This window comes from Borostomias antarcticus (assembly GCF_949987555.1).
Source record: "Borostomias antarcticus genome assembly, chromosome: 25".
Taxonomy (NCBI): domain Eukaryota; kingdom Metazoa; phylum Chordata; class Actinopteri; order Stomiiformes; family Stomiidae; genus Borostomias; species Borostomias antarcticus.
The window spans coordinates 4748765-4775676 of NC_140258.1; the positions used below are offsets into that span (position 1 = coordinate 4748765).

Consider the following 26912-nt stretch of genomic DNA (forward strand, 5'->3'; position numbering starts at 1 on the left):
AGCTGTGGAGGTGTTGTATGGAAGTTGAGGTTAGAAGCAGTAGCAGTGAAAAGCAGTAGGTGTTTGTTATAAGTACTGCTAGTACTACACTCAAAAATAGATTAGACCACTCATCATAACTCATAGTTTTATTGAGTTCAATAGCTGAAAGAGGAGAAAAGATATTAATGAGTTTGCAGCCTGAAAAAGAGTGTCATTCTGAATATTTCTTTTAAGATAAGGAAGGAAAGAAAGAAAGAAAGATGGATGGATGAAAGAAAAAGAAAAAAAGGATGGATGGATGGATGAAAGAAAAAGAAAAAAAGGATGGATGGATGGATGAAAGAAAGAAAAGGATGGAAGAAAGAAAGAAAGAAAAAGATGGAAGAAAGAAAGAAAGAAAGGATGGATGGATGGATGAAAGAAAGAAAGAAAGAAAGAAAGAAAGAAAGGATGGATGAAAGAAAGAAAGAAAGAAAGAAAGAATGGATGGATGATGGATGGATGAAAGAAAGAAAGGATGGATGGATGAAAGAAAGAAGGATGGATGGATGAAAGAAAGAAGGATGGATGAAAGAAAGGATGGATGGATGGATGAAAGAAAGAAGGATGGATGGATGAAAGAAAGGATTGATGAAAGAAAGAAAGAAAGAAAGAAAGAAAGAAAGAAAGAAAGAAAGAAAGAAAGAAAGAAGGAAGGATGGAAGGATGGATGGAAGGAAGGAAGGAAGGAAGGAAAGAAGGAAGGATGGAAGGAAAGAAGGATGGAAGGAAGGAAGGAAGGAAGGAAGGAAGGAAAGAAGGATGGAAGGAAGGAAAGGAAGGAAGGAAGGATGGATGGAAGGAAGGAAGGAATGAAGGAAGGAAAGAAGGAAGGATGGATGAAAGAAAGAAAGACAGAAAGAAAGAGGGATGGATGGATGAAAGAAAGAAAGAAGGATGGAAGGATGATGGAAGGAAGGAAGGAAAGAAGGAAGGAAGGGTGGAAGGAAGGATGGAAGGATGGAAGGAAGGAAGGAAGGAAGGAAGGAAGGAAGGAAGGAAGGAAGGAAGGAAAGAAGGATGGATGGAAGGAAGGATGGAAGGAAGGAAGGAAAGGAAGGATGGAAGGAAGGAAGGAAGGAAGGAAGGAAGGATGGATGGATGGATGGATGGATGAAAGAAAGAAAGAAAGAAAGAAAGAAAGAAAGAAAGAAAGAAAGAGGGATGGATGGATGGAAGATGGATGGATGAAAGAAAGAAAGAAGGAAGGATGGAAGGGAGGATGGAAGGAAGGAAGTAAAGGGAAGGAAGGAAGGAAGGAAGGAAAGCAGGATGAAAGGAAGGAAGGAAAGGAAGGAAGGATGGATGGATGGATGGAAGGAAGGAAGGAAGGATGGAAGGATGGATGGATGGATGGATGGATGGATGGATGGATGAAAGAAAGAAAGAAAGAAAGAAAGAAAGAGGGATGGATGGATGAAAGAAAGATGGATGGATGGATGGATGAAAGAAAGAAGGAAAGAAGGATGGATGAAAGAAAGAAACAAAGATGGATGGATGGATGCATGAAAGAAAGAAAGAAAGAAGGATGGAAGGAAGGAAGAAAAGAAGGAAGGAAGGAAGGAATGAAGGATGGAAGTAAGGAAGGAAGGAAGGAAGGAAGGAAGGAAGGAAGGAAGGAAGGAAGGAAGGAAAGAAAGAAAGAAAGAAAGAAAGAAAGAAAGAAAGAAAGAAAGAAAGAAAGAAAGAAAGAAAGAAAGAAAGAAAGAAAGAAGGAAAGGAAGGAATGAAGGAAATAAGGATGGATGGAAGGAAGGTAGGAAGGAAGGAAGGAAGGAAAGGAAGAAAGGAAGGAAGGAAGGAAGGAAGGAAGGAAAGATGGAAGGGAGGAATGAATATGAATGCTACCAGAGTAGTCATAAAAGGGTGCCTGTACAGAGAGCCTGCACGTGTCCCCAAATTCAAATCCCAACTGACACTGTGAGCATCCTCTCATTCACTTTAATGGAAAGGCATGTTGGCTTCAGACAGCTCTCTCTCAAAAAGTATAAAGGTAACAGCCTAGATATTGACACCGTAGGAATCCTGAGAAAATGCTGAACATTTTAGGCTATGATATGTCCGTGTAGCTTATAAACTGTAGGCATGGCGACGAGTTAGAAAAAGGGTAAAAATGCAAAATTAGCAGCTCACAAGGTAGTGTGGGCCCATACATTTCAATGGAGAGCGCAGTTGCCGAACAAATCGTCATACAGCGAAAACTATAAGTCACACGGCTTAGATACTTATATTGTACGAATCAGCACAGTTATGGGAACGTTTCGATATATAATATGTGTATTAGCTGTTAAAACTGTAGGCATAGCGACAAGTTAGAAAAAGAGTAAAAATGCAAAATTAGCAGCTCAATAGCTAGAGTGCATTGCCATACGTTTCAATGAGGAGCACAGTTGCCGAACAAATCATCATACAACGAAAAGTATAAGTCACACTGCTTAGATACTTACATTGTACGAATCAGCACAGTTGTGTGAACATTTTGATGTATAATATGTGTGTGAGCTTTCAAAACTGTAGGAGTGTCAGCAGTTTACAAAATGTGTGAATATTTTCAAAGCAACTGCTGCCACCACTCTAAAAACAAAGTTTCTGAACATTCCAAAAGCAGTTTCAAGCAGTTTCAATGGGACAAAAAATAGTTTTAAAAGTTAAATTTCAAAAAAACTATAAAAAATATCAAAAATCTGAATGGATCCGTTCAAGAGCTGAACGTAATGAACATTTTAAAGTTGTAATGAAGTTTCTAGCACAAAGTATGAAGAACTAGTTAAGGTTCAAAAAAGTGGGGAGAATAATAAGAAAGAAAGAAAGATAGAAAGAAATAGTGGGAATATCACAAGTTGGGCTAGCTTCTGCAAGCTAGCCCACCTAATAAAAAACAGACCAATGTATTAATCTGCAACACCAAAACTCACAGTTAAAACCCCACAAACGGTGGTCTTCCTCATCACACAGAGAGTACAAGAAGAAATACAAACAAACAAACAAACAAAAAGACATTAGAAAAGCACAACAAAAACAACATGTATATAAAACAAAGAGTTGAAGTGTAAAGTTGAATGAGGTAAGGCAGTAGCACAGGGTGTGTGTGTGTCTCTCTGTGTGTGCGTGCGTGCGTGTGTGCCAGGTCATGTCCAGCGGTTGTAAGCGCCCGTGACTTGGGTGAGGGCGTAAGGAGACACGGTGATGACGCCGTCTTGCGGAACGGTCAAGGACTGGCGGGTCGGGGTCCTCCTGTTCTCCTCCAGGATCTCCTCCTCCTCCTCTAGCCCCGCCCCTCCCGGCCCCCTGCCCCGCTTCCCCTTGGCCGGGCCTTCCTCCACACCCGCCTCGCCCGGACCCAGCCCCAGCCGCTCGGCCTCCTCCTCCCTCTCCCGCTCGCGCTTGGCCATCTTGGCCTCCCACATGGCCAGACCGTGGCCCGGCTCGTTCAGGGACTTGTGCTGGTAGAAGACCAGGGAGATGCGGGTGGGGTGGCTGCGGTCGGGCCTGAGGATGGGCGTGGTGGCGTGCAGCTCCCGCCGGGCGCACTCGATCAGGATGGAGCCGTGGGACGGCGCCACCGCCACGCCCCCTATGTCGCTGTCCAGGAAGTTGTGCTCGCTGTCGGACCACACCTCCTCTTCCTCCTCCTCCTCCTCCTCCTCCCGCTTGAGCTCGCCCGGTGGCAGGGGGGCGGTGGGCGGTGGCGGGGGGAGGGAAGTGCGAGGGGGGAAGTCGTGATCGCCAGCCCCCCCCTCCCCCCTATACAGCCCGTTCAGTCTGCTGTGGAGGCCCTCCGAGGTGGGGAGAGGGGAGTAGGAGGGGGGTGGTGTACGGAGGAGGGAGCAGTGCACCTCGTCGGGCTCGGCTTTGAACGTCCTGGAGTAGTCGGCGTGCGTCCCCGGGGGAGGCGTACAATCCGACGGGGACTTCTGCCCAGCGAACCTGGGGGAGTAGCCATTGATGGCCTGTCCCGTGGGTTTGTAATGAAGAGGGGAACCGTACTGGTGCGCAGGTGGGCTGGGGTGATGGGGGGAGAAGGCCTCCCTCCCTGGGGTGAGCACCCTCGCTGGAGCAGGGTAGCTGGTGGTGCTCTGGTTGGAAGTGCTGGGCGGGTTAGGCTCTGGAAGGTAGTTCCCGGCGTCGGCTAGTCTGGGGTCGTTCTGTGTCCTGTAAGAGCTGGGGTAGGCCAATGTTTTAAAGGAGGGGGACTGCTCGGCAGAAGTGCTCCTGAAACCTGGAAGAGCACAACACACATCCAGATCGATCAACCAAGACACCCCATCTGCCGACCAAGGCGCTTGACCATTCTATCGGTCACCTATCAAGATGTCCCCTGTACCTTTGCTGGGTGTTTCAATTTCAATCTTGACCTTCCCCAGGGTGAGAGGGGCCAGTTCCAGCTTCTTCTCCAGCTTCTTGGCCTGAGCCTTCAGATGAGCCGCCTCCTTCCTTTTGCGGGCGGACTTGACTGGCTCAGCCAGCAGACGCACCTGGGGGGGAGGGTTAGAGTTGGCCTGTTAAAGGTTACGTTTTGGGGTTTTGGTGCCACTTTGTAAGGACAACCTGAGCCCAAGTGAACCCCAGGAAAGAGCTTACCTCTCTGGGGAAGGAGGACAGGACCTGCAGGGCGCCGGTCTGGATCTTGGCCCACTGGCCCTCCTCTCGGCCAAACTCATCCCTCTCAGAGACCTTGTAGAGGGGCAGGACGTGTAGCTGCTCGTCTTCAGGGATGTTCCGCACTGCCCGGTTGTCCTCTTTGGTTAAAGTGCAAACCTGCAATAGTTCACCAGGGGAGGGGGCAAGACACAAGACACACCAAGGATTTATGCTGCACTCCAGCTGTATCGGAAACATCGGATTTCCAGTATTCGCCGTCAAAATCGTCATCAAATACGTCACCTGAACCTGCTTTTCCGCTATTTTTTCTCAGGGAGGGGAAAAATCAACCCCAACCTCATCGATGTCAGCTGATGACGTCAAATTAAAATGGCTGCTCCGCGAATCAACAATAAGTGAAAGCTGTAATAAGACTGTTTATTAGCGCTTGTCTTATTTGTGTCTCATTAAATCAGTCATACACACAGTACTGTCCAACTTCTATCATTGGACAATATTGCAACGGTGTTCGTAAGCGCAAAATAGTGCATAGTGCGTTATCAACTGGTATTGCTAATAATGGCTAACTTGTATAGAACTACAAAGATGGGGCGAAGGTGGGTTTTTGCCTTTTGTTTATGGAGCGCATTTAACAGGGATATCACGTCCCGGGCGCCAAATTCCGACCTCCGATACAACTGGAACCCAGCACGGTCCCAAGGCAGTGTTCCCAGGTTGGGTTTCCAAGCTACTACCGAGAAACATTAAAGGAAGGGTCAGATATGCTGCAAATTCCCATTCTATATTGTGGGGTGTGCGCTGAGCACGTCCCGGTCTGCCTATCCAACACCTGACCAGCCCTCCACCTCTGCGCGCTCTCGGAGAGCGTTGGCAATGCGACGACGCAGCCGGTCTCCATCAGGCAGTCAGCGCACCTGACACCAATTAGCTCCGCTGCTACAAGAGCCAGCCAGACCTGCTGTTTGTCACCAGATCGTAGTCTAAAGTTAACGGTACAGTCGTGCTCCTTGTATGTTATCTTTACTAGCCTGTCTTGTAGAACCGAGCCTTACCGCGTTTGTGTCTTCCCCAGGATTTTTGTTCCCACGGACCCTCTCCCTCTCGTGTTTCCCCGGCCTCAAGTTCCTCCTGTTCTCCCTCCAACCCCTGCCCTGTCCGCGTGTCTACGGGCCCCCCCAGAACCCCCTCGAGCCTCCCTGGACCCCCTCCCGGTACCGCCCTCGCCTCCTCCCACGGACCTCCCTTCCGATCTCGGACTGGACTCTTTGTTAGACGCACGCACATTCAAACAACACCTGTCCCACCAATTGTCACCTTGCACTCACTGGTTAATCCACACACATAGTCCTGACATAACACTCTACACATAGTTAACTACACATCCCATATCCACTACTACAAGCACTCCATTCACTCTTCCACACGTTCCCTCCCCTTTTACCCCCAAATAAATACGCCCTTGGGCTAAAGACACCCCGCTCTGTGCCGCCCTCTTTGGTCCCCCCGGGTCGTACTCGTAACATTCTATCCGGAACAAGCTGCTACGCTGGGAGCCAAGCCGAGCTAAATGCACCACAGAGAGGCGGCTCCTGGTGTGGTGTGGTGTGGTGTGGTGTTGCGCGGGTGACAAATCCGATGCTCACCCTCCTCCCTCTTCTCGTTCCTCGACTGCCGGTGCGGCAGGAGGGCAGAGAGAGCGAAGGAGGAGGCCGCTCGGTCACACATCACTGCGACGGCCCAGCTATCCGTTCACGGGTGCGGGGAGTTCATGTGACGCAGCTGCTCACCACAGTGCTGCCGTTGTTCATGTTGTGCGTGTCCTTGTGGGCGTGCGCGCAGAAGTCCACGCAGACCGTGACCCCGGAGAACGGCCGGCCCTCTAGCCCGTCCTTATCCCACACCGTCCATCCCAGCCGGCAGTCGGGCCCCGCCTGCTCCTTCTCCACCTGGGGGGGGGGGAGACGACACAAGAGGATGGTTATAGGGGGGGTGAAGAGAGAGATGTAGTGACACCGTCAGGAAGCTCATGTACGGGAGTCACGTGAGGCATGAAGCAAGATGGCCGCACAGCACTGAGCTCTGCGTATCACCCTCCTTTTATTTAGTTTCTGCGGTCCTCAGACAATTATTTGATAAGGTTAATAAATATCCACTATACAACATGGCCGGGAAAAACGGTAAACAGGAGGAAAATAAACGCCCATCTCCTCCTGATTCACCGGTGGACATGGCGAGCATAATCAAGCTAGCTATGGCGGCTGAAATGGCAGGAAGTCGTAGCTGACCAGATAAAGGATTTAGTGGTTTGGATCTCCCTACACTGGTCTCCAAAAAATCTAGACTCTCCTATAACATTAGATGAGCTGCTTAAAGCTGTTAAGGCCACCAATAAGGGCCGTACTTGATGGGATTCAACAATGCATGCTCTGGGACTATTACAGTATGGACAAACTTGATTGCGGACTTGAAGGACCTTCTGACTAGGCAATAGTTTGAAACTTGGATGGAGAAATTGGTGTTCTATAACAAATTATTTTGCTATGGACTGGATGAGGTGGTGGGTGGAGGGGTTATGGGAGTTGAGGGTGGGTGTGGGGTGGCTATTTTGCGGGGGGGGGGGGGGGTATCAGGATTTCATTTGAAAAAACAGAAATGTTGATTATTGTCATGTGAAAATTGTTCAATAAACATTGAATGATAAAAAAGGAAGCTCATGTACAAAAGCACTTCAGCTGCCTGGTTCTTGAAGGCCTCGGGTGCCAGCCTCGTGAGGAAGGGAGAGGGTTAGGGTTACCTGGTTCTTGAAGGCCTCGGGGGCCAGTCTCTTGTAGACGGGAGCCAGGTCAGTAGCAAGGTACTGTAGCTGAGCCTCCAGCTTCTCCTCCTGGAACACAGGAAACAGCACATGGGTAGACAGAGGGAGGAAGAGGGAAAGAGAAAGATAGAGAGAGAAAAAGAGAGAGAAGCGGAGAGAGACAGAGCGAGAGAGAGGGAGACAGAGAGAGAGGGAGTGAGAGACAGAGGGAGAGAGAGAGAAAGGGAGTGGGCTAAATCCCAGACACATCCCAAGAGGAGTGTGTGTACAGATAGAGAAGTTAATTAAAAATAAATGATACAGAAAGAACTGATACATTAACAGTCTCCTAGAGGTTTTAATGACACTGCAACACTTCAATCCACATCGCCTCAGGAGGCTGAAGCTGTCATGACCCTCAATAGCCACTGGGGGGCTACGAGGCATTTAAACACGCGGCGTACTGTGTCTCTAGTAGCAGTCTATAGAGCGAAGTGTACACACACATACACGCGCACACACACACACACACACACAGTCCTACCTCTAGCCTGCTCACCTCCTCTGGGTAGTCTCCTAGCAGGCGGAACTTGCGGGGCATCTTGCTACGGGCGAACTTGCAGCTGTTGAAGTACATACTCCAGGAGCAGCCGAAGGAGAACGAGGCCCCGCAGGTGTCCGGGTCCAGACCCTGGCACGCACACGTACGACTGGGGGGGGGGGGAGCAGACAGCGGGTCAGGACAACACGGGTCAAGTGGGACTGATTAGTTATTCAGTTACGTTGGTTATTAAATGGGCTGGATCTTAAGTAAACATGTGACTGAAAAGAAAGTGATTCAGATTCAGAAACAGTACTAATTTCACCGAATACATCAGCCATCCCTTCACGCTGTAAACCTCCACGAAATTCGGATTCGGATGATGTTCGGTGAAATTAGTACTGTTTACAAGTTACTGTTGTTTCGAAATGCAGAGGCGAAAGGACCTATGGTGTTTACAGGACGACTTCAGAGCTTGGTAAGCATAAACCATGTAATTCCTGAACTTGAAATCCACGTATATCATACTTTTTAGAGTTTTTCGAGTGTGCCCATAGCTAGCAATGAGCCAGGGTGCGTGCGCCGACGTTATTGACACAGAACTCTGTACTGCACAAAACAGAAATATTTTAACCTGTACTAGTCAGATACATGCCAGGGAACCCAGGAATAGGGCTAAACATGAAAATCGGTGTCCTTATCCTTTAATAACCGACGTAACTGAATACCTGATGCAACACTATTTACGTGTGTCATAAAACGAGTCCTGTTCCTCTCTTTATTTATGGAATCATCTAAGTATCTGGCCAAGCTGAAACTCTTTCAGAGCTTTGTAAAATGAGTTCTCTCTCTTTTTCCCCGGTCCATGGGATGATAAGGAGTGTCTACGGTAGCGAAGTGGACCTCCCGCCCTGCGTGACTCACTCCTCGTTGAGGGCGCAGCGCCGGCTGGTGGGGGAGCCGTGTTTGCAGAGGGTCTGGGTGAGCTCCTTGTACAGACTGTCCGCCATGCCCCGCGAGATGCCCTCCCACGCCAGGATCAGGATGACCAGCACAGCGCTGGCGCAGTGATGACCGGCGCGCCGACGCACCAGACACAGCAGCTTCTCCTCCTCACTGCCCCGGCGGATCACCTGGCGCACACACACACACACATGCAACACACACACACACACAGACATGCACACACACACACACACACACACACACACATGCAAACACACACACACAGACAGACATGCACACACACACAGACATGCGCGCACACACACACACATGCAAACACACACACACAGACAGACATGCGCACACACACACACAGACATGCAAACACACACACAGACATGCAAACACACACACACACACACGTCAACACACAGACATGCAAACACACACACACAAACATGCAAACACACATACACACACAGATACAGTATGCACACACAAATATGCACACACACAGACTTGTGCACACACACACACACATACACGTAGGCAGTCAAATGTGAATGCTACACAACGGCAGACAGATATAGCCATAACAGCCATGGGCAGTCAGGCACACAACAAAGAGTTCTCAATGTAAGTTTTACACAGACACAGGGCGCTTTCCTTACCCATTTGGCGATTGGACAACCCTGGGAGCTCCTCCCCTCTTTTCCAGTAAACACCACAACCTCCACTCTCACTGCGTTCCCTTTCTCTCCATACCTGAGACACAAACAGATATCACATCAATAACAGATTCCCCAGGGACCGCGGTTCACACCCTGGTCTCGCTAGATCCAAATATGGCCGGACCCCCCAGGGGAGTGGTGTACTGGGCTGCCACTCCCGAGGGTGGTTAGCATAATTTGTGGCAATTTTTTTGCCAGTTTTGCCAATTTTCTTGACACCAGTGACCACTCGGTGAGTTAACTGTCTTTAAAAACAAGAGTTTATGGTGTTTTCGAGGGATTTTGTCTATGCAGCTATGGATCCATTGAGTGTGTTAGCGGCGACGGGCTATATCTTGAGAGTGCACCTTTTGACGAAACTTTGATATCGTCTTTTGTATATGATCGTAAATAACCTTATAACATGACTTATAATGCTTCATTCCGAACCTGTCCTTTAAGAACACTTAAAGATATTAACACAAGTAAAGCTAGGTGGTAAAAGCAATATTAAAAAGGTATGTTTTAAGATCTCACTTAAAAGTGACCACGGTCTCAGATATTCTCAGGTCCTCTGGAACGGTGTTCCAAAGGCTGGGGGCATAAGAACTGAAGGCTGCCTCCCCAGGCCTCTTAGTCCTGGCGCTAGGAACCATTAAAAGATCAGTGCCAGAGGACCTGAGAGAGATAATAGGTGTATATTTTAAAAGCATATCTGATATGTATTTAAGTCCTTGATTGTGTATGGATTCATAGACTAATAAAATAATCTTAATCTTAAAATCTATTCTATAACTGACAGGTAAACACTGCAGTGACTTCAAAAATAATGTGATGTGAACCCTTCTTCTGGTCTTTGTAAGAACACTTTCTGCAGCATTTTGAATCAGTTGGAGTTGACTAATCGCTTTTTTTGGTAGGCCAGACAGGAGAGTGTTACAATAGTTCAACGTGCTAGTAATAAAACCAGTCTTTCAGTATCAGTCTGGGAGAGGAAAGGTTTCCCCTTGGCAATGTTTCTAAGTTGATAAAATTAGGTCCTTGTCACATTCTTTATATGGGCCTCAAAGCTAAGATCAGAGTCCAGCACGACATCTAAGTTTCTGGCCTGGCATTTGGTATTCAATGTGAGTGTTTTAAAGTGCGCAGATAGCCTCTCTCTGTCACCTTTTTCACCAATGAGCAATAGTTCAGTTTCATCCTGGTTTAACTGGAGGAAGTTCTGTGACATCCACATATTTATGTCAGCAATACATCTTATCAAACGGTCAACTGAGCTGTAGTCAGGGGTTGTCACAGACGGATGCACTGGAGGTTGGTGTGATTGGCTACCAAACTGGGTGGAAAAGGGATAAAATCAGAAATAATTTGAAAAAAATAAATAACAGAACCAAGAAATATGTAAAAACATTGTGTAAAAACATCAATAACAGTTGCAACGAGAGACTTTCAACAGATACTGTACGTTCCCGGCTGTACTAAAGTCATCTCTCCTCATGGGCCCATCGTCTCAGCCCAAGGGATTTCTGACATGCCAGCAGTGTGTGTGTGTGCATGCATGAATGTGTTCCGTATCCGTTCATGTGTGTGTGAGAGCCTGTGTGTGCATCCAGCTAACCAGTTTTCCTTTAACGACCACCTCTAGGACCAGAGCTCTACCCAATTAGCAGAGAGGCCTGCGCTGACAAGGCCCCAGGAGGACAGGTGGTCACGTGGAAACACACGCACACACACACACACACACACACACACACCTACACACGCACACACACAAACACAGGCAGATAGTGTGAGAACCCACGTAGGAAACAGACTGTCAGAAAAGCTACCTGTTCTCCATCATGTCTCTGACTGCGGCCACCGTGGGCCCGGCTCCGAGGTGAGTGTAGTACGGACCCTCCTCCTTCTCGATGATTTGCTCTGCGGAGAGAGAGAGAGAGAGAGAGAGAGCCTTCAGTGCTGAACATCACTGCACTCCAACTTCCAAAATCTCCATGATTCTCCACTCTTCCCGCCAACACGCTCCGTGGCCCAGCCGACAGCTGTGGTGGGCCGTCCAGTGACTCACCCATGCAGCCACAGGAGGGCAGCTCCGACACGTTCTTGGAGGGCGTGCTGAGCAGCTTCCTAGTGGGCGTGTCCAGGAACCTTTCCGTGTCTCTGTTTGGGACTCTTCAGTATCAGCTGCTTTCTGAAAGTGAGAAGAAAACGCATGCTTCAGTACTCTTTTCAGATCTACCATGGGATAGCACACAAGAGTCAAGACCAACCCCACCTAGATCTTATCCACTATTATAGCAAACTAAGAATCATATTTAGCTGAAGTTAACCCAGTAACATCTCAGGTGCCGTTTCCATTCGGGAGTGAAAAAGACAGCCAGTGGTAACGTTAAATATAGTATCTATCCGTTATTTTCCTGCTAGCACTGGTACCATTTACTAAAGCCGGATGAGGGGACTGGCTTAAGGCAGTGAAGTAAATAGACACCTAGCCTCGGGTCACCAGTCTCTCCTCGGGGAGATGAGCTGTGTCTATTTACTTCACTGCCTTAAGCCCGCCCCCTCATCGGGCTCGAGCCTGTAGAGCCCGCCTCCAACATCCGCTTGCTTTATTTTTCCTTAACCTTCCTTTTCCGTAGTTCTCCTCGCATCTTCTTTTACAATTTTCGTCGGTGTTATGCCTGGTGATGCCATTGCGAATGTTATCTACTCGAAACTTCACCATGTGCAGCCTACAGTAAAAACATTACAACAACTGTTCTTCTTCCGGTCCAGACCGGATGATTATGCGATGCGTCATCGCGCTTCCGCTCTTGACCGGCGAAACAACTGCGAACGAGACAGGCCCCAGACTACAGGCCCCAGACTACAGGCCCCAGACTACAGGCCCCAGACTACAGGCCCCAGACTACAGGCCCCAGACTACAGGCCCCAGACTACAGGCCCCAGACTACCGCTCTTCTCCCCGAGGAGGGACTGGTGACGCGAGGCCATGCCAGAGACTTTGAGAGGGCGGGCAATGGCCGTAGCAACTGTCAATCATTGTTTAAGTTAGCCAATCAGAGGCTTAAAATCCTGTTAATCAAAAACTAATTTCGCCTGAAACACTAGTCAATCAACTTTACACCTGGCTAATCATCTTTCTCATAGAAGGGCGGGTGTTCGAAACTAATGGCGCGTTCCAGGCAACCCGTAACTCGTGTTTTTCCGACCTCCTACACGTGAAAATGCTCTGGAATGGCAGTCAAACCCGTAACTTCCCACCCGGCAACTGGGAGTACATCGATCTGTACGAGTTCCCGGGTGGGAAGTTACGGGTTTGACTGCCATTCCAGAGCATTTTCACGTGTAGGAGGTCGGAAAAACACGAGTTACGGGTTGCCTGGAACGCGCCATAAGACACAAATGATTTCAACCCAGTATCACGGCCTAACGTGTAATAGACGAGTATAGAGGCACTTGTGTGAAACGGTTTCACGTTTTAGCCATGCTTAGCTACTGTTCTTATAGCTACTGTTCGCATTAGCTAGCGTTAGAATATGAGCTAGCTAGCTATTCACGGTGTACACAAGTACCATCCACGTCAGCACAGGGGGTTAGGACAATTTACGATACTGGACCCACAGGAGTGGAGCTACTCTGGGCGCTAGTGGGGGCTTCCCATGGATGTATTAGGGGCTTCCCATGGATGTATTCTTCCGCATATCGCAATATGTGGGCGCGCAGGGAATTTGCTCAATGCTCGCCTCACGAGCGCCAACATTCTGCGTTTAAGCATGTTTAAGCATGTTTAAGCATGTTTAAGCATCATGGCTAAAATGAGAAACTGAGCCGTTTCACACAAGTGCCACTACTCATGTTTAGCTGTGATACCGGGTTGTGCACTTTAACTAGCTAACGTACTGCAAACAAGAGCATGCTAAACCCAGTGATCTAGCTATCCAGTCGGACATTTGGCTAATGATGACATTAAACAAAACACTCAAACAAAAAAACAATTCCAGAACAAATTACCTTAGTACTTGAAAGAAAGATGTTCAGAACTACGTCTACTTCTCCGTTTTGAACACCCGCCCTTCTCCTATGAGAAAGATGATTAGCCAAATGAAAAGTTGATTGACAACTGTTTCAGGTGAAATTCGTTTTTGATTGACATAGGATTGTAAACCTCTGATTGGCTAAATTAAACATTGACAGTTGCCACGGCTATTGCCCGCCCAGTCAACGGGCACTTCCACATCCGTACCACCTATTCGCCCTCAAGTCAGTCTGACGTAATTGGGGGTGCGGATCTATTAATACATCCATGGTGCGGATGCGTGTGTACAGGTACCGGATGGTATCTAGACTAAGTATTTGCTGTAAAAGGAATGTATTGTTAATGTTACTGGAAATGTTGAAATGTTGTATTTTAAAAGTGCTGTGTAACTCCATGTGGGATGGGCCACATGTGGCACAACACCGGAAATATAATAAATCATTAATTCATTCACTCATTCATTCATGTAGTATTATGGAGAGGTAGTCGTTGCTCCCATCTGCTGGCTGGTCGGAAGTATTAATAACCTCTATCACTATGTTGCTTTTCATGTTTTTTTGTACCCTGTGATGAGACCAAAGACAAATTTCCAACCTTGGACGATAAAGTTGTATCTTATCTTATCCCTGAGAATCTAAACGTAATGTACCCCAGACAACAGAGCTTTGGTTCTTAGAACAATTCCAACCTCTGTTGTCTGCAGCACATTTTCGCACAGGCTACTTCCAAAATGGGCCACTGTTGTGACACACTCACACAGACTATAAACAATCAAATATTGTTGTTGTCCTTTAATTAATACTTTTACTGTACATCTTGCCTTCCACACGGACATTGTCTAAAAGAAATTACACAGACAGAAGTCCAAAATATAAATATATCTTTATTTCACAATCCCAAAAGAGGTCAGCCATCCATGAAAGGAATGCTAAATTTAACATTTTCTCAAGTCTAAAATGGATATTGTTTTTATCTTTCAATAATGTACAGTAATTTGTCAATCAGTTTTAAAACACGTAAATATGCAAGACCATCCATTGTCTACACAACCATGTACAGTACATTAAAAACAGTCAGTTTCACAAGTATAGTTTACATAGGCCTATTATACTACCAATAAAGAGCTCTGACTTTTAAAATGGTAAAATGCTGGTGCTATTTCTCCTTGATATGCAACAGTTTTCAAGTTACACCAGGGCATAGAAGCTCCCCAGTAAAGCAAGTAAACCATGCCAGGAATTAGGTATTGTTGTTTTGTTTGTTTGTTTTTTAGAAAAAAAAGTGTTTTGTGTAATTGTGGAAAATTGTCATTTTAAAAGTTTTCTAAAATGCTTGCAACAGCCTACATGTGTTAACATTATGTATGTATTCTATACTTCTACTAAAAGGTATGAATATATTCGACTCTAATGTGCATGAATGCTTAAGGAAGCTATTCAAGACATTATTGGAAGACATCTAAATATCTATTTGAGATATTGTGTAGTATGTGTATGACCTCTCCTGAAATAAATGAAACAGAAAATACCCAAGAGCCAGTTGACAAAAACCATGAGTTAGTCCTGTGTCTCAACAGCACCAGTACAAGGAAAGTGTGATCAATTATCTAGGAGTTATCAGCTGTAATAGTAATACACCACAGGCATGTGCCTTAAGTTGTCTTTTAGGAGAGGACAGAGATTGCTGATGCACCTGCTTACTGAGCCTCGGTCAAGAGACTGACCAGTAGGCCGCAGATTGTCATCAGAGACGAGCAGTATGCCAGGCACACCAAGAGCACCATTACATCACCAATGTCATACAGTACAAAAAGGCTTTGTCAATGCACCAGAATATTTAGACATAGGAGCACCATGCGTATAAGGATGTAACAGGTAAGCAACAGTGTTGTGGGTCAGTTCCATTTCAGCTGCTTTTTTATTCAGTGTTATGAATGAGATCGAATTTCTCCACAAAGCACCTTAAATTATCTGAGGAATAGGATACAACGTGAGATGGACCAGACCATTGTTTTAAGGAGAAAGAAGAGACAAAGAAAAGTGTTAAGTTGGTGTGGTTTCCTCTTACAGAGCTGTCTGTTCATACCTCAAATATGGTGACAATTATCCTGGTAAAAACCAATGAAACCATTTAATAGTCTGGATATAATAGACATCTTGTTTAGCACCAGTAGAAACATACAGTAATGGTCAACATTTTCTTTCAGTCATGTGGTATTCATCTCTTAACGTCCATAACTGCCGGATGTGAACAGAGTTCAATAAACAAACAATAAACAACAAGGAAAAACACACCAAATAAATGCAGAAATACTGAATAAAGGAGAGTAGAGGTTTCACACAAGCTGTCATATATATCTCTATCTGTACATACATAATGGAAACGGGAGCTTTTCAAGTTAGGTTTTAAAAAATACAAAAGTGCTTTAAAAATGCCATATCAAAATTGTATATACTAAATTAAGAGAGAACAATCCAGGAAAATATATAAAAACAAAAGTGTTGTACATTTCCTTCATACTCACAAAGACAATCAACAGAAGAGCAACAGATGAAAAGCACACCTTTCTTCACACCAGCTGTAGTACATGATTGATCAGTTTCCTGTGTAATATGATTGTGTACTGAATGTGACTGCTACCGTGGCACCAATGTGTAATTCAATGATTATTCCAAAAATGTCATATGAAAAGAGCACCATTGGCTGAAACATAGACCATATAATTTACATTCTACCATGTAATTTCTGAGTTTTTACCACACTCTGAATTTGAGTGTCAACACAAAATGTGTTGTTAACATAGTAAAATTTGCAGTAAAAAGGCTTGCACCACAAATTAAATAAACACCTTATGATCTGAATAAATAATCACATCTTGTTCGTTCTTAATAAGGTATATAAGAGCAGTTAAAAACAACTTTGAAACATCTTCTAAGCACCATCATCTATAATAAAAAACAGACCAATGTATTAATCTGCAACACCAAAACTCACAGTTAAAACCCCACAAACGGTGGTCTTCCTCATCACACAGAGTACAAGAAGAAATACAAACAAAAACAAACAAACAAACAAAAAGACATTAGAAAAGCACAACAAAAACAACATGTATATAAAACAAAGAGTTGAAGTGTAAAGTTGAATGAGGTAAGGCAGTAGCACAGGGTGTGTGTGTGTGTGTGTGTGTGTGTCTCTCTGTGTGTGCGTGCGTGCGTGTGTGTGTGCCAGGTCATGTCCAGCGGCTGTAAGGGCCCGTGACTTGGGTGAGGGCGTAAGGAGACACGGTGATGACGCCGTCTTGCGGAACGGTCAAGGACTGGCGGGTTGGGGTCCTCCTGTTCTCCTCCAGGATCTCCTCCTCCTCCTCTAGCCCCGCCCCTCCCGGCCCCCTGCCCCGCTTCCCCTTGGCCGGGCCTTCCTCCACACCCGCCTCGCCCGGACCCAGCCCCAGCCGCTCGGCCTCCTCCTCCCTCTCCCGCTCGCGCTTGGCCATCTTGGCCTCCCACATGGCCAGACCGTGGCCCGGCTCGTTCAGGGACTTGTGCTGGTAGAAGACCAGGGAGATGCGGGTGGGGTGGCTGCGGTCGGGCCTGAGGATGGGCGTGGTGGCGTGCAGCTCCCGCCGGGCGCACTCGATCAGGATGGAGCCGTGGGACGGCGCCACCGCCACGCCCCCTATGTCGCTGTCCAGGAAGTTGTGCTCGCTGTCGGACCACACCTCCTCTTCCTCCTCCTCCTCCTCCTCCTCCCGCTTGAGCTCGCCCGGTGGCAGGGGGGCGGTGGGCGGTGGCGGGGGGAGGGAAGTGCGAGGGGGGAAGTCGTGATCGCCAGCCCCCCCCTCCCCCCTATACAGCCCGTTCAGTCTGCTGTGGAGGCCCTCCGAGGTGGGGAGGGGGGAGTAGGAGGGGGGTGGTGTACGGAGGAGGGAGCAGTGCACCTCGTCGGGCTCGGCTTTGAACGTCCTGGAGTAGTCGGCGTGCGTCCCCGGGGGGGGCGTACATTCCGACGGGGACTTCTGCCCAGCGAACCTGGGGGAGTAGCCATTGATGGCCTGTCCCGTGGGTTTGTAATGAAGAGGGGAACCGTACTGGTGCGCAGGTGGGCTGGGGTGATGGGGGGAGAAGGCCTCCCTCCCTGGGGTGAGCACCCTCGCTGGAGCAGGGTAGCTGGTGGTGCTCTGGTTGGAAGTGCTGGGCGGGTTAGGCTCTGGAAGGTAGTTCCCGGCGTCGGCTAGTCTGGGGTCGTTCTGTGTCCTGTAAGAGCTGGGGTAGGCCGGCGGCTCTGTTTTAAAGGAGGGGGACTGCTCGGCAGAAGTGCTCCTGAAACCTGGAAGAGCACAACACACATTCAGATCGATCAACTAAGACACCCCATCTGCCGACCAAGACACCCCATCTGCCGACCAAGGCGCTTGACCATTCTATCGGTCACCTATCAAGATGTCCCCTGTACCTTTGCTGGGTGTTTCAATCTTGACCTTTCCCGGGGTGAGAGGGGCCAGTCCCAGCTTCTTCTCCAGCTTCTCGGCCTGGGCCTTCAGACGAGCCTCCTCCCTCCTCTTGCGGGCGGACTTGACTGGCTCAGCCAGCAGACGCACCTGGGGGGGGGGGGGATTAGGGTTAGAGTTGGCTCATTAAAGGTTACGTTTAAGGGATTTGGTGCCGCTTTGTAAGGACAACCTGAGCCCAAGTGAACCCCAGGAAAGAGCTTACCTCTCTGGGGAAGGAGGACAGGACCTGCAGGGCGCCGGTCTGGATCTTGGCCCACTGGCCCTCCTCTCGGCCAAACTCATCCCTCTCAGAGACCTTGTAGAGGGGCAGGACGTGTAGCTGCTCGTCCTCAGGGATGTTCCGCACTGCCCGGTTGTCCTCTTTGGTTAAAGTGCAAACCTGCAATAGTTCACCAGGGGAGGGGGCAAGACACAAGACACACCAAGGATTAATACACTCCAGCTGCATCGGATTTCCAGAGTTCACCGTCAAAATCGTCATCAAATACGTCACCTGAACTCTCTTTTTCTGCCATTTAACTCGGGGGGGGGGGGGGGGGGGATCAACCCCGACCTCATCGACATCAGCTGCTGACCTCAAATCAAGATGGCTGCTTTGCCAATCAACAATAAATGAAAGCTGTAATAAAAGCTGTCTGTTTATTAGCGCTTCTGCGCTATTTGTGTCTGATTTAATCTCATTCAATCAGTCATACACACAGTACTGTCCAACTTCTATCAACGGACAATGTTGCTACAGTGTTCGTATGCTCAAGATACAGTAGCGCATAGTGCATTGTTATCAATTGGTATTGCTAATAATGGCTAACTTGGATAGAACTACAAAGATCGGGTGAAAGTCGGATTTTGCCTTGTGTTTATGGAGCGCATTTAACAGGGATATCACGTCATCCCGGGCGCCAAATTCCGACCTCCGATACAACTGGAACCCAGCATCGGTCCCAAGTCAGTGTTCCCAGGTTGGGTTTCCAAGCTACTACCGAGAAACATTAAAGGAACGGTCAGATACGCTGCAAATGCCATGCGTCCGTCACGGGGCGGGGGGGGTTCATGTGATGCAGCTGCTCACCACAGTGCTGCCGTTGTTCATGTTGTGCGTGTCCTTGTGGGCGTGCGCGCAGAAGTCCACGCAGGCCGTGACCCCGGAGAACGGCCGGCCCTCTAGCCCGTCCTTATCCCACACCGTCCATCCCAGCCGGCAGTCGGGCCCCTCCTGCTCCTTCTCCACCTGGGGGGTGGGGGTTGGAGGACAAGAAGATGGTTGTTGGGGGGGTGAAGAGGGAGGTGTAGTGAAGAGGGAAGCTCATGTACAAAAGCACTTCAGCTGTCCTCCCTGAGGTGCAGGCGGTCCTGCCTGGTTCTTGAAGGCCTCGGGGGCCAGTCTCTTGATAGTAGGGGGGATTATCCCAGAAAAATTACCTAATCGTTACGCGCCGGATAAAAGCATCAAATTTGGTATACACCCTCTTTAAGATGTATCTAACAATTCCAGATGGGGTGCCCAAAAATTTGACCCACTAAAGGCTGTTTTTAGTGGGAAATCCAAAATGGCTGCCAGAAAAACTGTTTCTTTCAACAGTTAAATCATAGTGAAAATGTTGATTTCAAATGACACAAAAAATAATATGATGAGTGAAAAATAAGTAGATGTGTGCAAAGGTAAACAAGAAGACAGAGAAACCACTTGCCTACTCAAATTCAAATTTGATGATTTAAAAATAAAGTTGTCCTCCGCAGAATGGGGAGTGGTGGCGGGCCCAAAAAGCATAGTAAGCTACAATTGGAAACTGTTTCAACAGTCATTTGGGATTTCTTCGACAGCCCACAGGCGTATTTTAGGTCAAATACAAACAGTTCGGCAGCCATTTGGAATATTGTCAATAACTCTTTCCTGTTTAAGAATAATTCTGCAACCCTTTTAGGATGTCTTAGCATCACCTAAAGGACATGCATGTCAAATTCTATGCTTCTATTTGATTCTTTAGGTGTGTTTTGGTTGCCTGTCAACAGTTAAGGCGTCAATTTTGAATATTGTCAATAACTCACCTCCTGTCTGAGGTTTGTTTGGGCACCCTGTCTAGGATGTTTAAGGATAACCTAAGGGACATGTGTGTCCAATTTTATGCTTTTATGAGATTCATTTGTCTTAAAGGAAAATGCTCGTTTTTGACAACCTGGACCTTATTTACGACATATTATAAGAAGTTTGACTCACCCAGATCACTTTTGTGTTGTTCGGAGGCCTGTAGAAGAAATTTAAAATCCAGCGCGAGCCAGTATATCCATGTAATGGCGGCGCACGGGGCATAGGGAATGCAGTTTCTCAAAATCCATTTTCGGCCGCTAAACGGTTGTTTTCATCAATCAGATTGCATGAATCGACAGTTGATATTCGTACGCGAGCCATTCTTTCGGTTTTCAAATACGTGGTCTGTAGCCTCTGTAATATGATCTTTCATGCAATCTGATTGATGAAAACAACCGTTTAGCGGCCGAAAATGGATTTTGAGAAACTGCATTCCCTTTGCCCCGTGCGCCGCCATTACATGGATATACTGGCTCGCGCTGGATTTTAAATTTCTTCTACAGGCCTCCGAACAACACAAAAGTGATCTGGGTGAGTCAAACTTCTTATAATATGTCGTAAATAAGGTCCAGGTTGTCAAAAACGAGCATTTTCCTTTAAGGTGTGTATTGAGTCTATTGCCAACAGTTTAGGTCGCCATTTTAAATATTGTCAATAACTCACTTCCTGTTTAAGATATATTTGGACACCCCTTCTAGGATGTCTTAGGATCAGCCAAGGGACATGTGTATCAAATTTTATACTTATATGAGATTATTTAGGCGTCTTTTGAGTAAACTGTGAACAGTTTGGGTGGCCATTTTGAATTTTGTCAATAATACCCTTCCTGTTTGAGATTTTTGTTGGCACCCCATCTAGGATGTCTTAGGGTCACCCAAGGGACATCTGTACCAAATTTGGTGCTTTTATCCGCCACGTAACGATTTTTCACATAATCCCCCCCTACTATGAGGAAGGGAGAGGGTTAGGGTTACCTGGTTCTTGAAGGCCTCGGGGGCCAGTCTCTTGTAGACGGGAGCCAGGTCACTAGCAAGGTTCTGTAGCTGAGCCTCCAGCTTCTCCTCCTGGAACACAGGAATCAGCACACGGGTTAGAGTGAGAGAGAGGGAGGAAGAGAGAGAGAGAAAGAGAGAGAAGGGGAGAGAGAGGGAGTGAGAGAGAGAGGGAGAGAGAGAGAGAAAGGGAGTGGACTACATCCCAGACACATCCCAAGAGGAGTGTGTGTACATAGAGAAGTTAATTAAAAAGAAATGAGACAGAAAGAACTGATACACTAACAGAGTCTCCTATCAATCAATCAATCAATCAATCAAAGCTTGTATAGCGCATTTCATACCCAGAGGCAATACAATGCGCTTTAAAGAGATCAAGGGACTTGGGTATATGACCCACCCCTACATATTCCAGAGGGAAGCAAAAAAACAGTAATCACCCAGGGGCCAGATAAGTGAGCTGTAAAAAATTCTTCCCTGACCCCTCTCAACAAGGCGATCGAGCAAGCTCCTGGAGTATGTTTGTCTACCGGCTAAGAACATTTATAAAGCAATAAATAACATTAAATTACATTTTCAGAGTAAGAGAGGCTAAAAACATCATAGGAGAGACATGGCAAACACTGGTGTATGTCTGTGTGTGCGTGAATGTGCCTGGGCCCAGATAGAGGCAGGGGTTTGGGTAGGGAGGGGGTAGGAAAAGGATACGGACCCGGGTTAGGGAGAGGGGAAGGGGATCTGAGCCCAGGACTGGTGTATGTCTGTGTGTGTGTGTGAGTGTGCCTGGGTCCAGGTAGAGGCAGGGGTCAGGGGTAGGGTGGGGGTAGGAAAAGGACAGAGGTTTTAATGACACTGCAACACTTCAATCCACATCGCCTCAGGAGGCTGAAGCTGTCATGACCCTCAATAGCCACAGGGGGGCTACGAGGCACTTAAACACGCGGCGTACTCTGTCTCTAGTAGAAGTCTATAGAGCGAAGTGTACACACACACGCACACATACGCACACGCACACACACACACACGCACACACACACACACACACACACACACACTGTCCTTCTTCCAGCCTGCTCACCTCCTCTGGGTAGTCTCCTAGCAGGCGGAACTTGCGGGGCACCTTGCTACGGGCGAACTTGCAGCCGTTGAAGTACATACTCCAGGAGCAGCCAAAGGAGAACGAGGCCCCGCAGGTGTCCGGGTCCAGACCCTGGCACGCACACGTACGACTGGGGGGAGGGGAGCAGACAGCAGGTCAGGTCAACACAGGTCAAGTGGGACTGATTAGTTATTCAGTTACGTTGGTTATTAAATGGGCCGGATCTTAAGTAAACATGTGACTGAAATTAAAGTGATTCAGATTCAGATTCTGAATCACTTCCATTCCAGTGACATGTTTACATAAGAACTCGCCCCTTTAACCGACGTAATTGAATAACTGATGCAACAATATTTACGTGTGTCATAAAACGAGTCCTGTTCCTCTCTTTATTTATGGAATCTTCTCTGTATCTGGCCAAGCTGAAACTCTTTCAGAGCTTTGCTAAATGAGTTCTCTCTCTTTTTCCCCGGTCCATGGGATGATAAGGAGTGTCTACGGTAGCGAAGTGGACCTCCCGCCCTGCGTGACTCACTCCTCGTTGAGGGCGCAGCGCCGGCTGGTGGGGGAGCCGTGTTTGCAGAGGGTCTGGGTGAGCTCCTTGTACAGACTGTCCGCCATGCCCCGCGAGATGCCCTCCCACGCCAGGATCAGGATGACCAGCACGGCGCTGGCGCAGTGATGACCGGCGCGCCGACGCACCAGACACAGCAACTTCTCCTCCTCGCTGCCTCGGCGGATCACCTGGCGCACACACACACATACACACACACACACACACACACACGCAAACACACACACATACAGACAGACATGCGCACACACACACACACAGACATGCGCGCACACACACACACAGTCATGTACACACAGAAACACGCACACACACACAGGCAGTCAAATGTGAATGCTACACACTGGCAGACAGATATAGCCATAACAGCCATGGACAGTCAGGCACACAACAAAGAGTTCTCAATGTAAGTTTTACAGAGGCAGTGCGCTTGCTTACCCATTTGGCGATTGGACAACCCTGGGAGCTCCTCCCCTCTTTTCCAGTAAACACCACAACCTCCACTCTCACTGCGTTCCCTTTCTCTCCATACCTGAGACACACACACAAACAGATATCACATCAATAACAGATTCCCTGGGGACCGCGGTTCACACCCTGGTCTCGCTAGATCCAAATATGGCCGGACCCCCCAGGGGAGTGGTGTACTGGGCCGCCACTCCCGAAGGTGGTTAGTTAAATTTTGGCGCGAGGGTCCACCGCTCTACACCGACTCTCTTCCAGGTCAGGTCAGATGGGGAGTGTCGCTGCACAGCTATTTTCAGGTCCAGAGATGTTCAATCTGGTTCAAGTCTGAGGTCTGGCTGGGCCACTCAAGGACATTCACAGACTTGTCCTGAAGCCACTCCTTTGTTGTCTTGGCTGTGTGGTTATGGTTGTTGTCCTGCTGGGAAGTAAAGCTTTGCCCCAGTCTGCGGTCCAGAACGCTCTGGAGCAGGTTTTCATCAAGGATCTCTCTGTACTTTGCTCTGTTCATCTTTCCCTCCATCCTGACTAGTCTCCCAGTTCCTGCCGCTGAAAAACATCCTCACAGCGTGATGCTGCCACCACCATGCTTCACTGTAGGGATGGGATTAACCAGGTGACTGTAGGGATGGTATTAACCAGGTGACTGTAGGGATGGTATTAACCAGGTGACTGTAGGGATGGTATTAACCAGGTGACTGTAGGGATGGTATTAACCAGGTGACTGTAGGGATGGTATTAACCAGGTGACTGTAGGGATGGTATTAACCAGGTGACTGTAGGGATGGTATTAACCAGGTGACTGTAGGGATGGTATTAACCAGGTGACTGTAGGGATGGTATTAGCCTGGTGATGAGCGGTGCCTGGTTTCCTCCAGATGTGACGCTTGACATTCAGGCCAAAAGAGTTCAATCTTGGTTTCATAAGACCAGAGAATCTTGTTTATCGTGGTCTGAGGGTCAAACTCCAAGCGGAGTTTACTGAGGAGAGACTTCCGTCTGGCCAGCTCTGGTGGTTCCAAACGTCTTCCATTTATGAATGATGGAGACCACTTACAACACGTATCCTTCCCCAGATCTGTGCATCAACACAATCCTATCTCAGAGGTCTAGAGGTCAGAGGTCTTGACTTCATGGCTTGGTTTCTGCTCCGACATGCACTCTCAACCATGGGACCTTATATAGACAGGTGTGTGCATTTCCAAATCATGTCCAATTAATGTAATAGCAAAGGGAGTGAATACTTATGTAAATTCTTTATTTATTTTTAATGCAAACTTTGCAAACCTTTTCTCTCTGTCATTGTGGGGTTTTGTGTGTAGACCTACTAGGTGTATATTTTAGAAGCATGTCTGATATGTATTTAGGTGCTTGATTGTGTATGGATTTGTAGACTAATAAAATAATCTTAAAATCTATTCTAAAACTGACAGGTAACCAGTGCAGTGATTTTAAAACTGGTGTGATGTGAGCCCTCCTTCTGGTCTTTGTAAGAAAGTCCTGCAGCATTTTGAATCAGTTGGAGTTGACTAATCGCTTTTTTTGGTAGGCCAGACAGGAGAGCCTTACAATAGTTCAACGTGCTAGTAATAAAACCATGTATTAGTCTTTCAGTATCAGTCTGGGAGAGGAAAGGTTTCCCCTTGGCAATGTTTCTTAGGTGATAAAATTAGGCCCTTGTCACATTCTTTATATGGGCCTCAAAGCTAAGATCAGAGTCCAGCACGACGTCTAAGTTTCTGGCCTGGCATTTGGTATTCAATGTGAGTGTTTTAAAGTGTGCAGATAGCCTCTCTCTTTCACCTTTTTCACCAATGAGCAATACTTCAGTTTCCCTGGTTTAACTGGAGGAAGTTCTGTGACATCCACATATTTATGTCAGCAATACATCTTATCAATCGGTCAACTGAGCTGTAGTCAGGGGTTGTCACAGACGGATGCACTGTAGGTTGGTGTGATTGGCTACCAAATTGGGTGGAAAAGGGATCAAATCAGAAATAATTTGAAAAAATAAATAAATGAATAAATAAATAACAGATTCAAGAAATATGTAATACATTGTGTAAAAACATCAATGCAGTTCCAACAGATCCAACGAGAGACTTTCGACAGATACTGTACCTTTCTCCCCCTTCCTGAGGCAGCACAGGCAACACACACATCCTCTCAGCCAATCAAATAAACGCAACACATGAAACATTCCGCATTGAGGCGACAGCAGAACTTGTCGTTTTTCCTTTTGTTTCTCTTTTCTCGTTTTTCTTTTTAAGCACAGTATTCAGTGTGTGTAACAGAATGTCGGATGAATGTGACCACATCGGCCGGCTGTACTAAAGAGGTTGTCATCTCTCCTCATGGGCCCCTCGTCTCAGCCCAAGGGGTTTCCTGTTCTGACACGCCAGCAGTGTGTGTGTGCGTGCACATGGGTGCGTACTGTATCTGTGTGCAGATGTTCGTGTGTGTGTTTGAGTGACAGTCTGTGTGTGCATCCAGCTAACCAGTTTTTCTTTAACAACCACCTCTAGTACCAGAGTCTAGAGGTGACAAGTCCCCAGGCAGGACAGGTGGTCACGTTGACACACGCGCGCGCACACACACACAGACACACACACACCTACAGACACACACACACCTACACACACATGAACATACACACACACAGGCGAGGGTGTGAGAGCCCACGTAGGAAACAGACTACCGGAGTCAGAAAAGCTACCTGTTCTCCATCATGTCTCTGACTGCGGCCACCGTGGGCCCGGCTCCGAGGTGAGTGTAGTACGGACCCTCCTCCTTCTCGATGATTTGCTCTGCGGAGAGAGAGAGAGAGAGAGAGAGAGAGAGGGAGAGAGAGAGAGAGAGAGAGAGAGAGGGAGAGAGAGAGAACCTTCAGTGCTGAACATCACTGCCCTCAAACTTCCAAAATCTCCACTCTTCTCCACTCTTCTCCACTCTTCCCGCCAACACGCTCCGTGGCCCAGCCGACAGCTGTGGTGGGCCGTCGAGTGACTCACCCATGCAGCCACAGGAGGGCAGCTCCGACACGTTCTTGGAGGGCGTGCTGAGCAGCTTCCTGGTGGGCGTGTCCAGGAACCTGAGGGGGTACTCCAGGAAGCCGTCAATGCCGTTTTTGGTGGGAGTAGACTCCTGCCCCAGTCCCCCGTCGGCCGACGTGGTCGACAGCACCGTGACGGAGCCGGACTGCTCCAGCTTGTAGTAGCCCTGCTGGCTGGGGGGAGGGGACTTCCTAGCTTCCGAGAAGCCGTTGGCCAGACCACGCAGGGTAGCCCCGTCACCGGAGCCCAGACCGGGGCCGTTCGGGCAGGCGGAGCTAATCTTTAGGTTAGCACCGTATTGCAGCCCGTCGCCGGGCTGCTTTACCTGAGAAAACAAACGCCCGTCGTCCTCCCGTCCGGGTCCTCCTCCTCCTCCTCCTGCCGGCGGCTCCTGACCCGGGTGGCGTCCGTTGGAGTGCGACCACAGCTGGCCGTCCCCCGGAACGTGGCCGTCCTGACGGACGTCGAGGTAGCGAGCGCC

General features: G+C 47.9%; 2 protein-coding genes across 2 annotated transcripts in view; both read right to left on the reverse strand.

Moving 5' to 3' along the window:
- Positions 1-3149: 3149 nt before the first annotated feature.
- On the reverse strand, positions 3150-15435 carry LOC311325927 (methylcytosine dioxygenase TET3-like; the record flags this gene model as incomplete). Its single annotated transcript, XM_084458744.1, has 11 exons — positions 3150-4240; positions 4346-4496; positions 4603-4779; positions 6411-6569; positions 7418-7507; positions 7977-8127; positions 8883-9091; positions 9575-9668; positions 11443-11533; positions 11682-11785; positions 15353-15435. The coding sequence occupies 11 exons, from the start codon at positions 15433-15435 to the stop codon at positions 3150-3152; spliced, it is 2400 nt and encodes a 799-aa protein (XP_084314870.1).
- The window catches only part of tet1 (tet methylcytosine dioxygenase 1), an 18088-nt gene continuing 5745 nt past the window's right edge, over positions 14570-26912 (reverse strand). The window contains exons 2-11 of the mRNA XM_084458827.1: positions 26390-26912; positions 26095-26185; positions 23352-23445; positions 22875-23083; positions 22319-22469; positions 21223-21312; positions 19232-19390; positions 18365-18541; positions 18105-18249; positions 14570-17978 (exon numbers count right to left, since the gene is read on the reverse strand). The exon at positions 26390-26912 is cut by the window's right edge and continues 1671 nt beyond it. Of these exons, the coding sequence (XP_084314953.1) occupies positions 16882-17978; positions 18105-18249; positions 18365-18541; positions 19232-19390; positions 21223-21312; positions 22319-22469; positions 22875-23083; positions 23352-23445; positions 26095-26185; positions 26390-26912 (2736 nt within the window). The 3' untranslated portion in view covers positions 14570-16881. The remainder of the gene's footprint in view (positions 17979-18104; positions 18250-18364; positions 18542-19231; positions 19391-21222; positions 21313-22318; positions 22470-22874; positions 23084-23351; positions 23446-26094; positions 26186-26389) is intronic.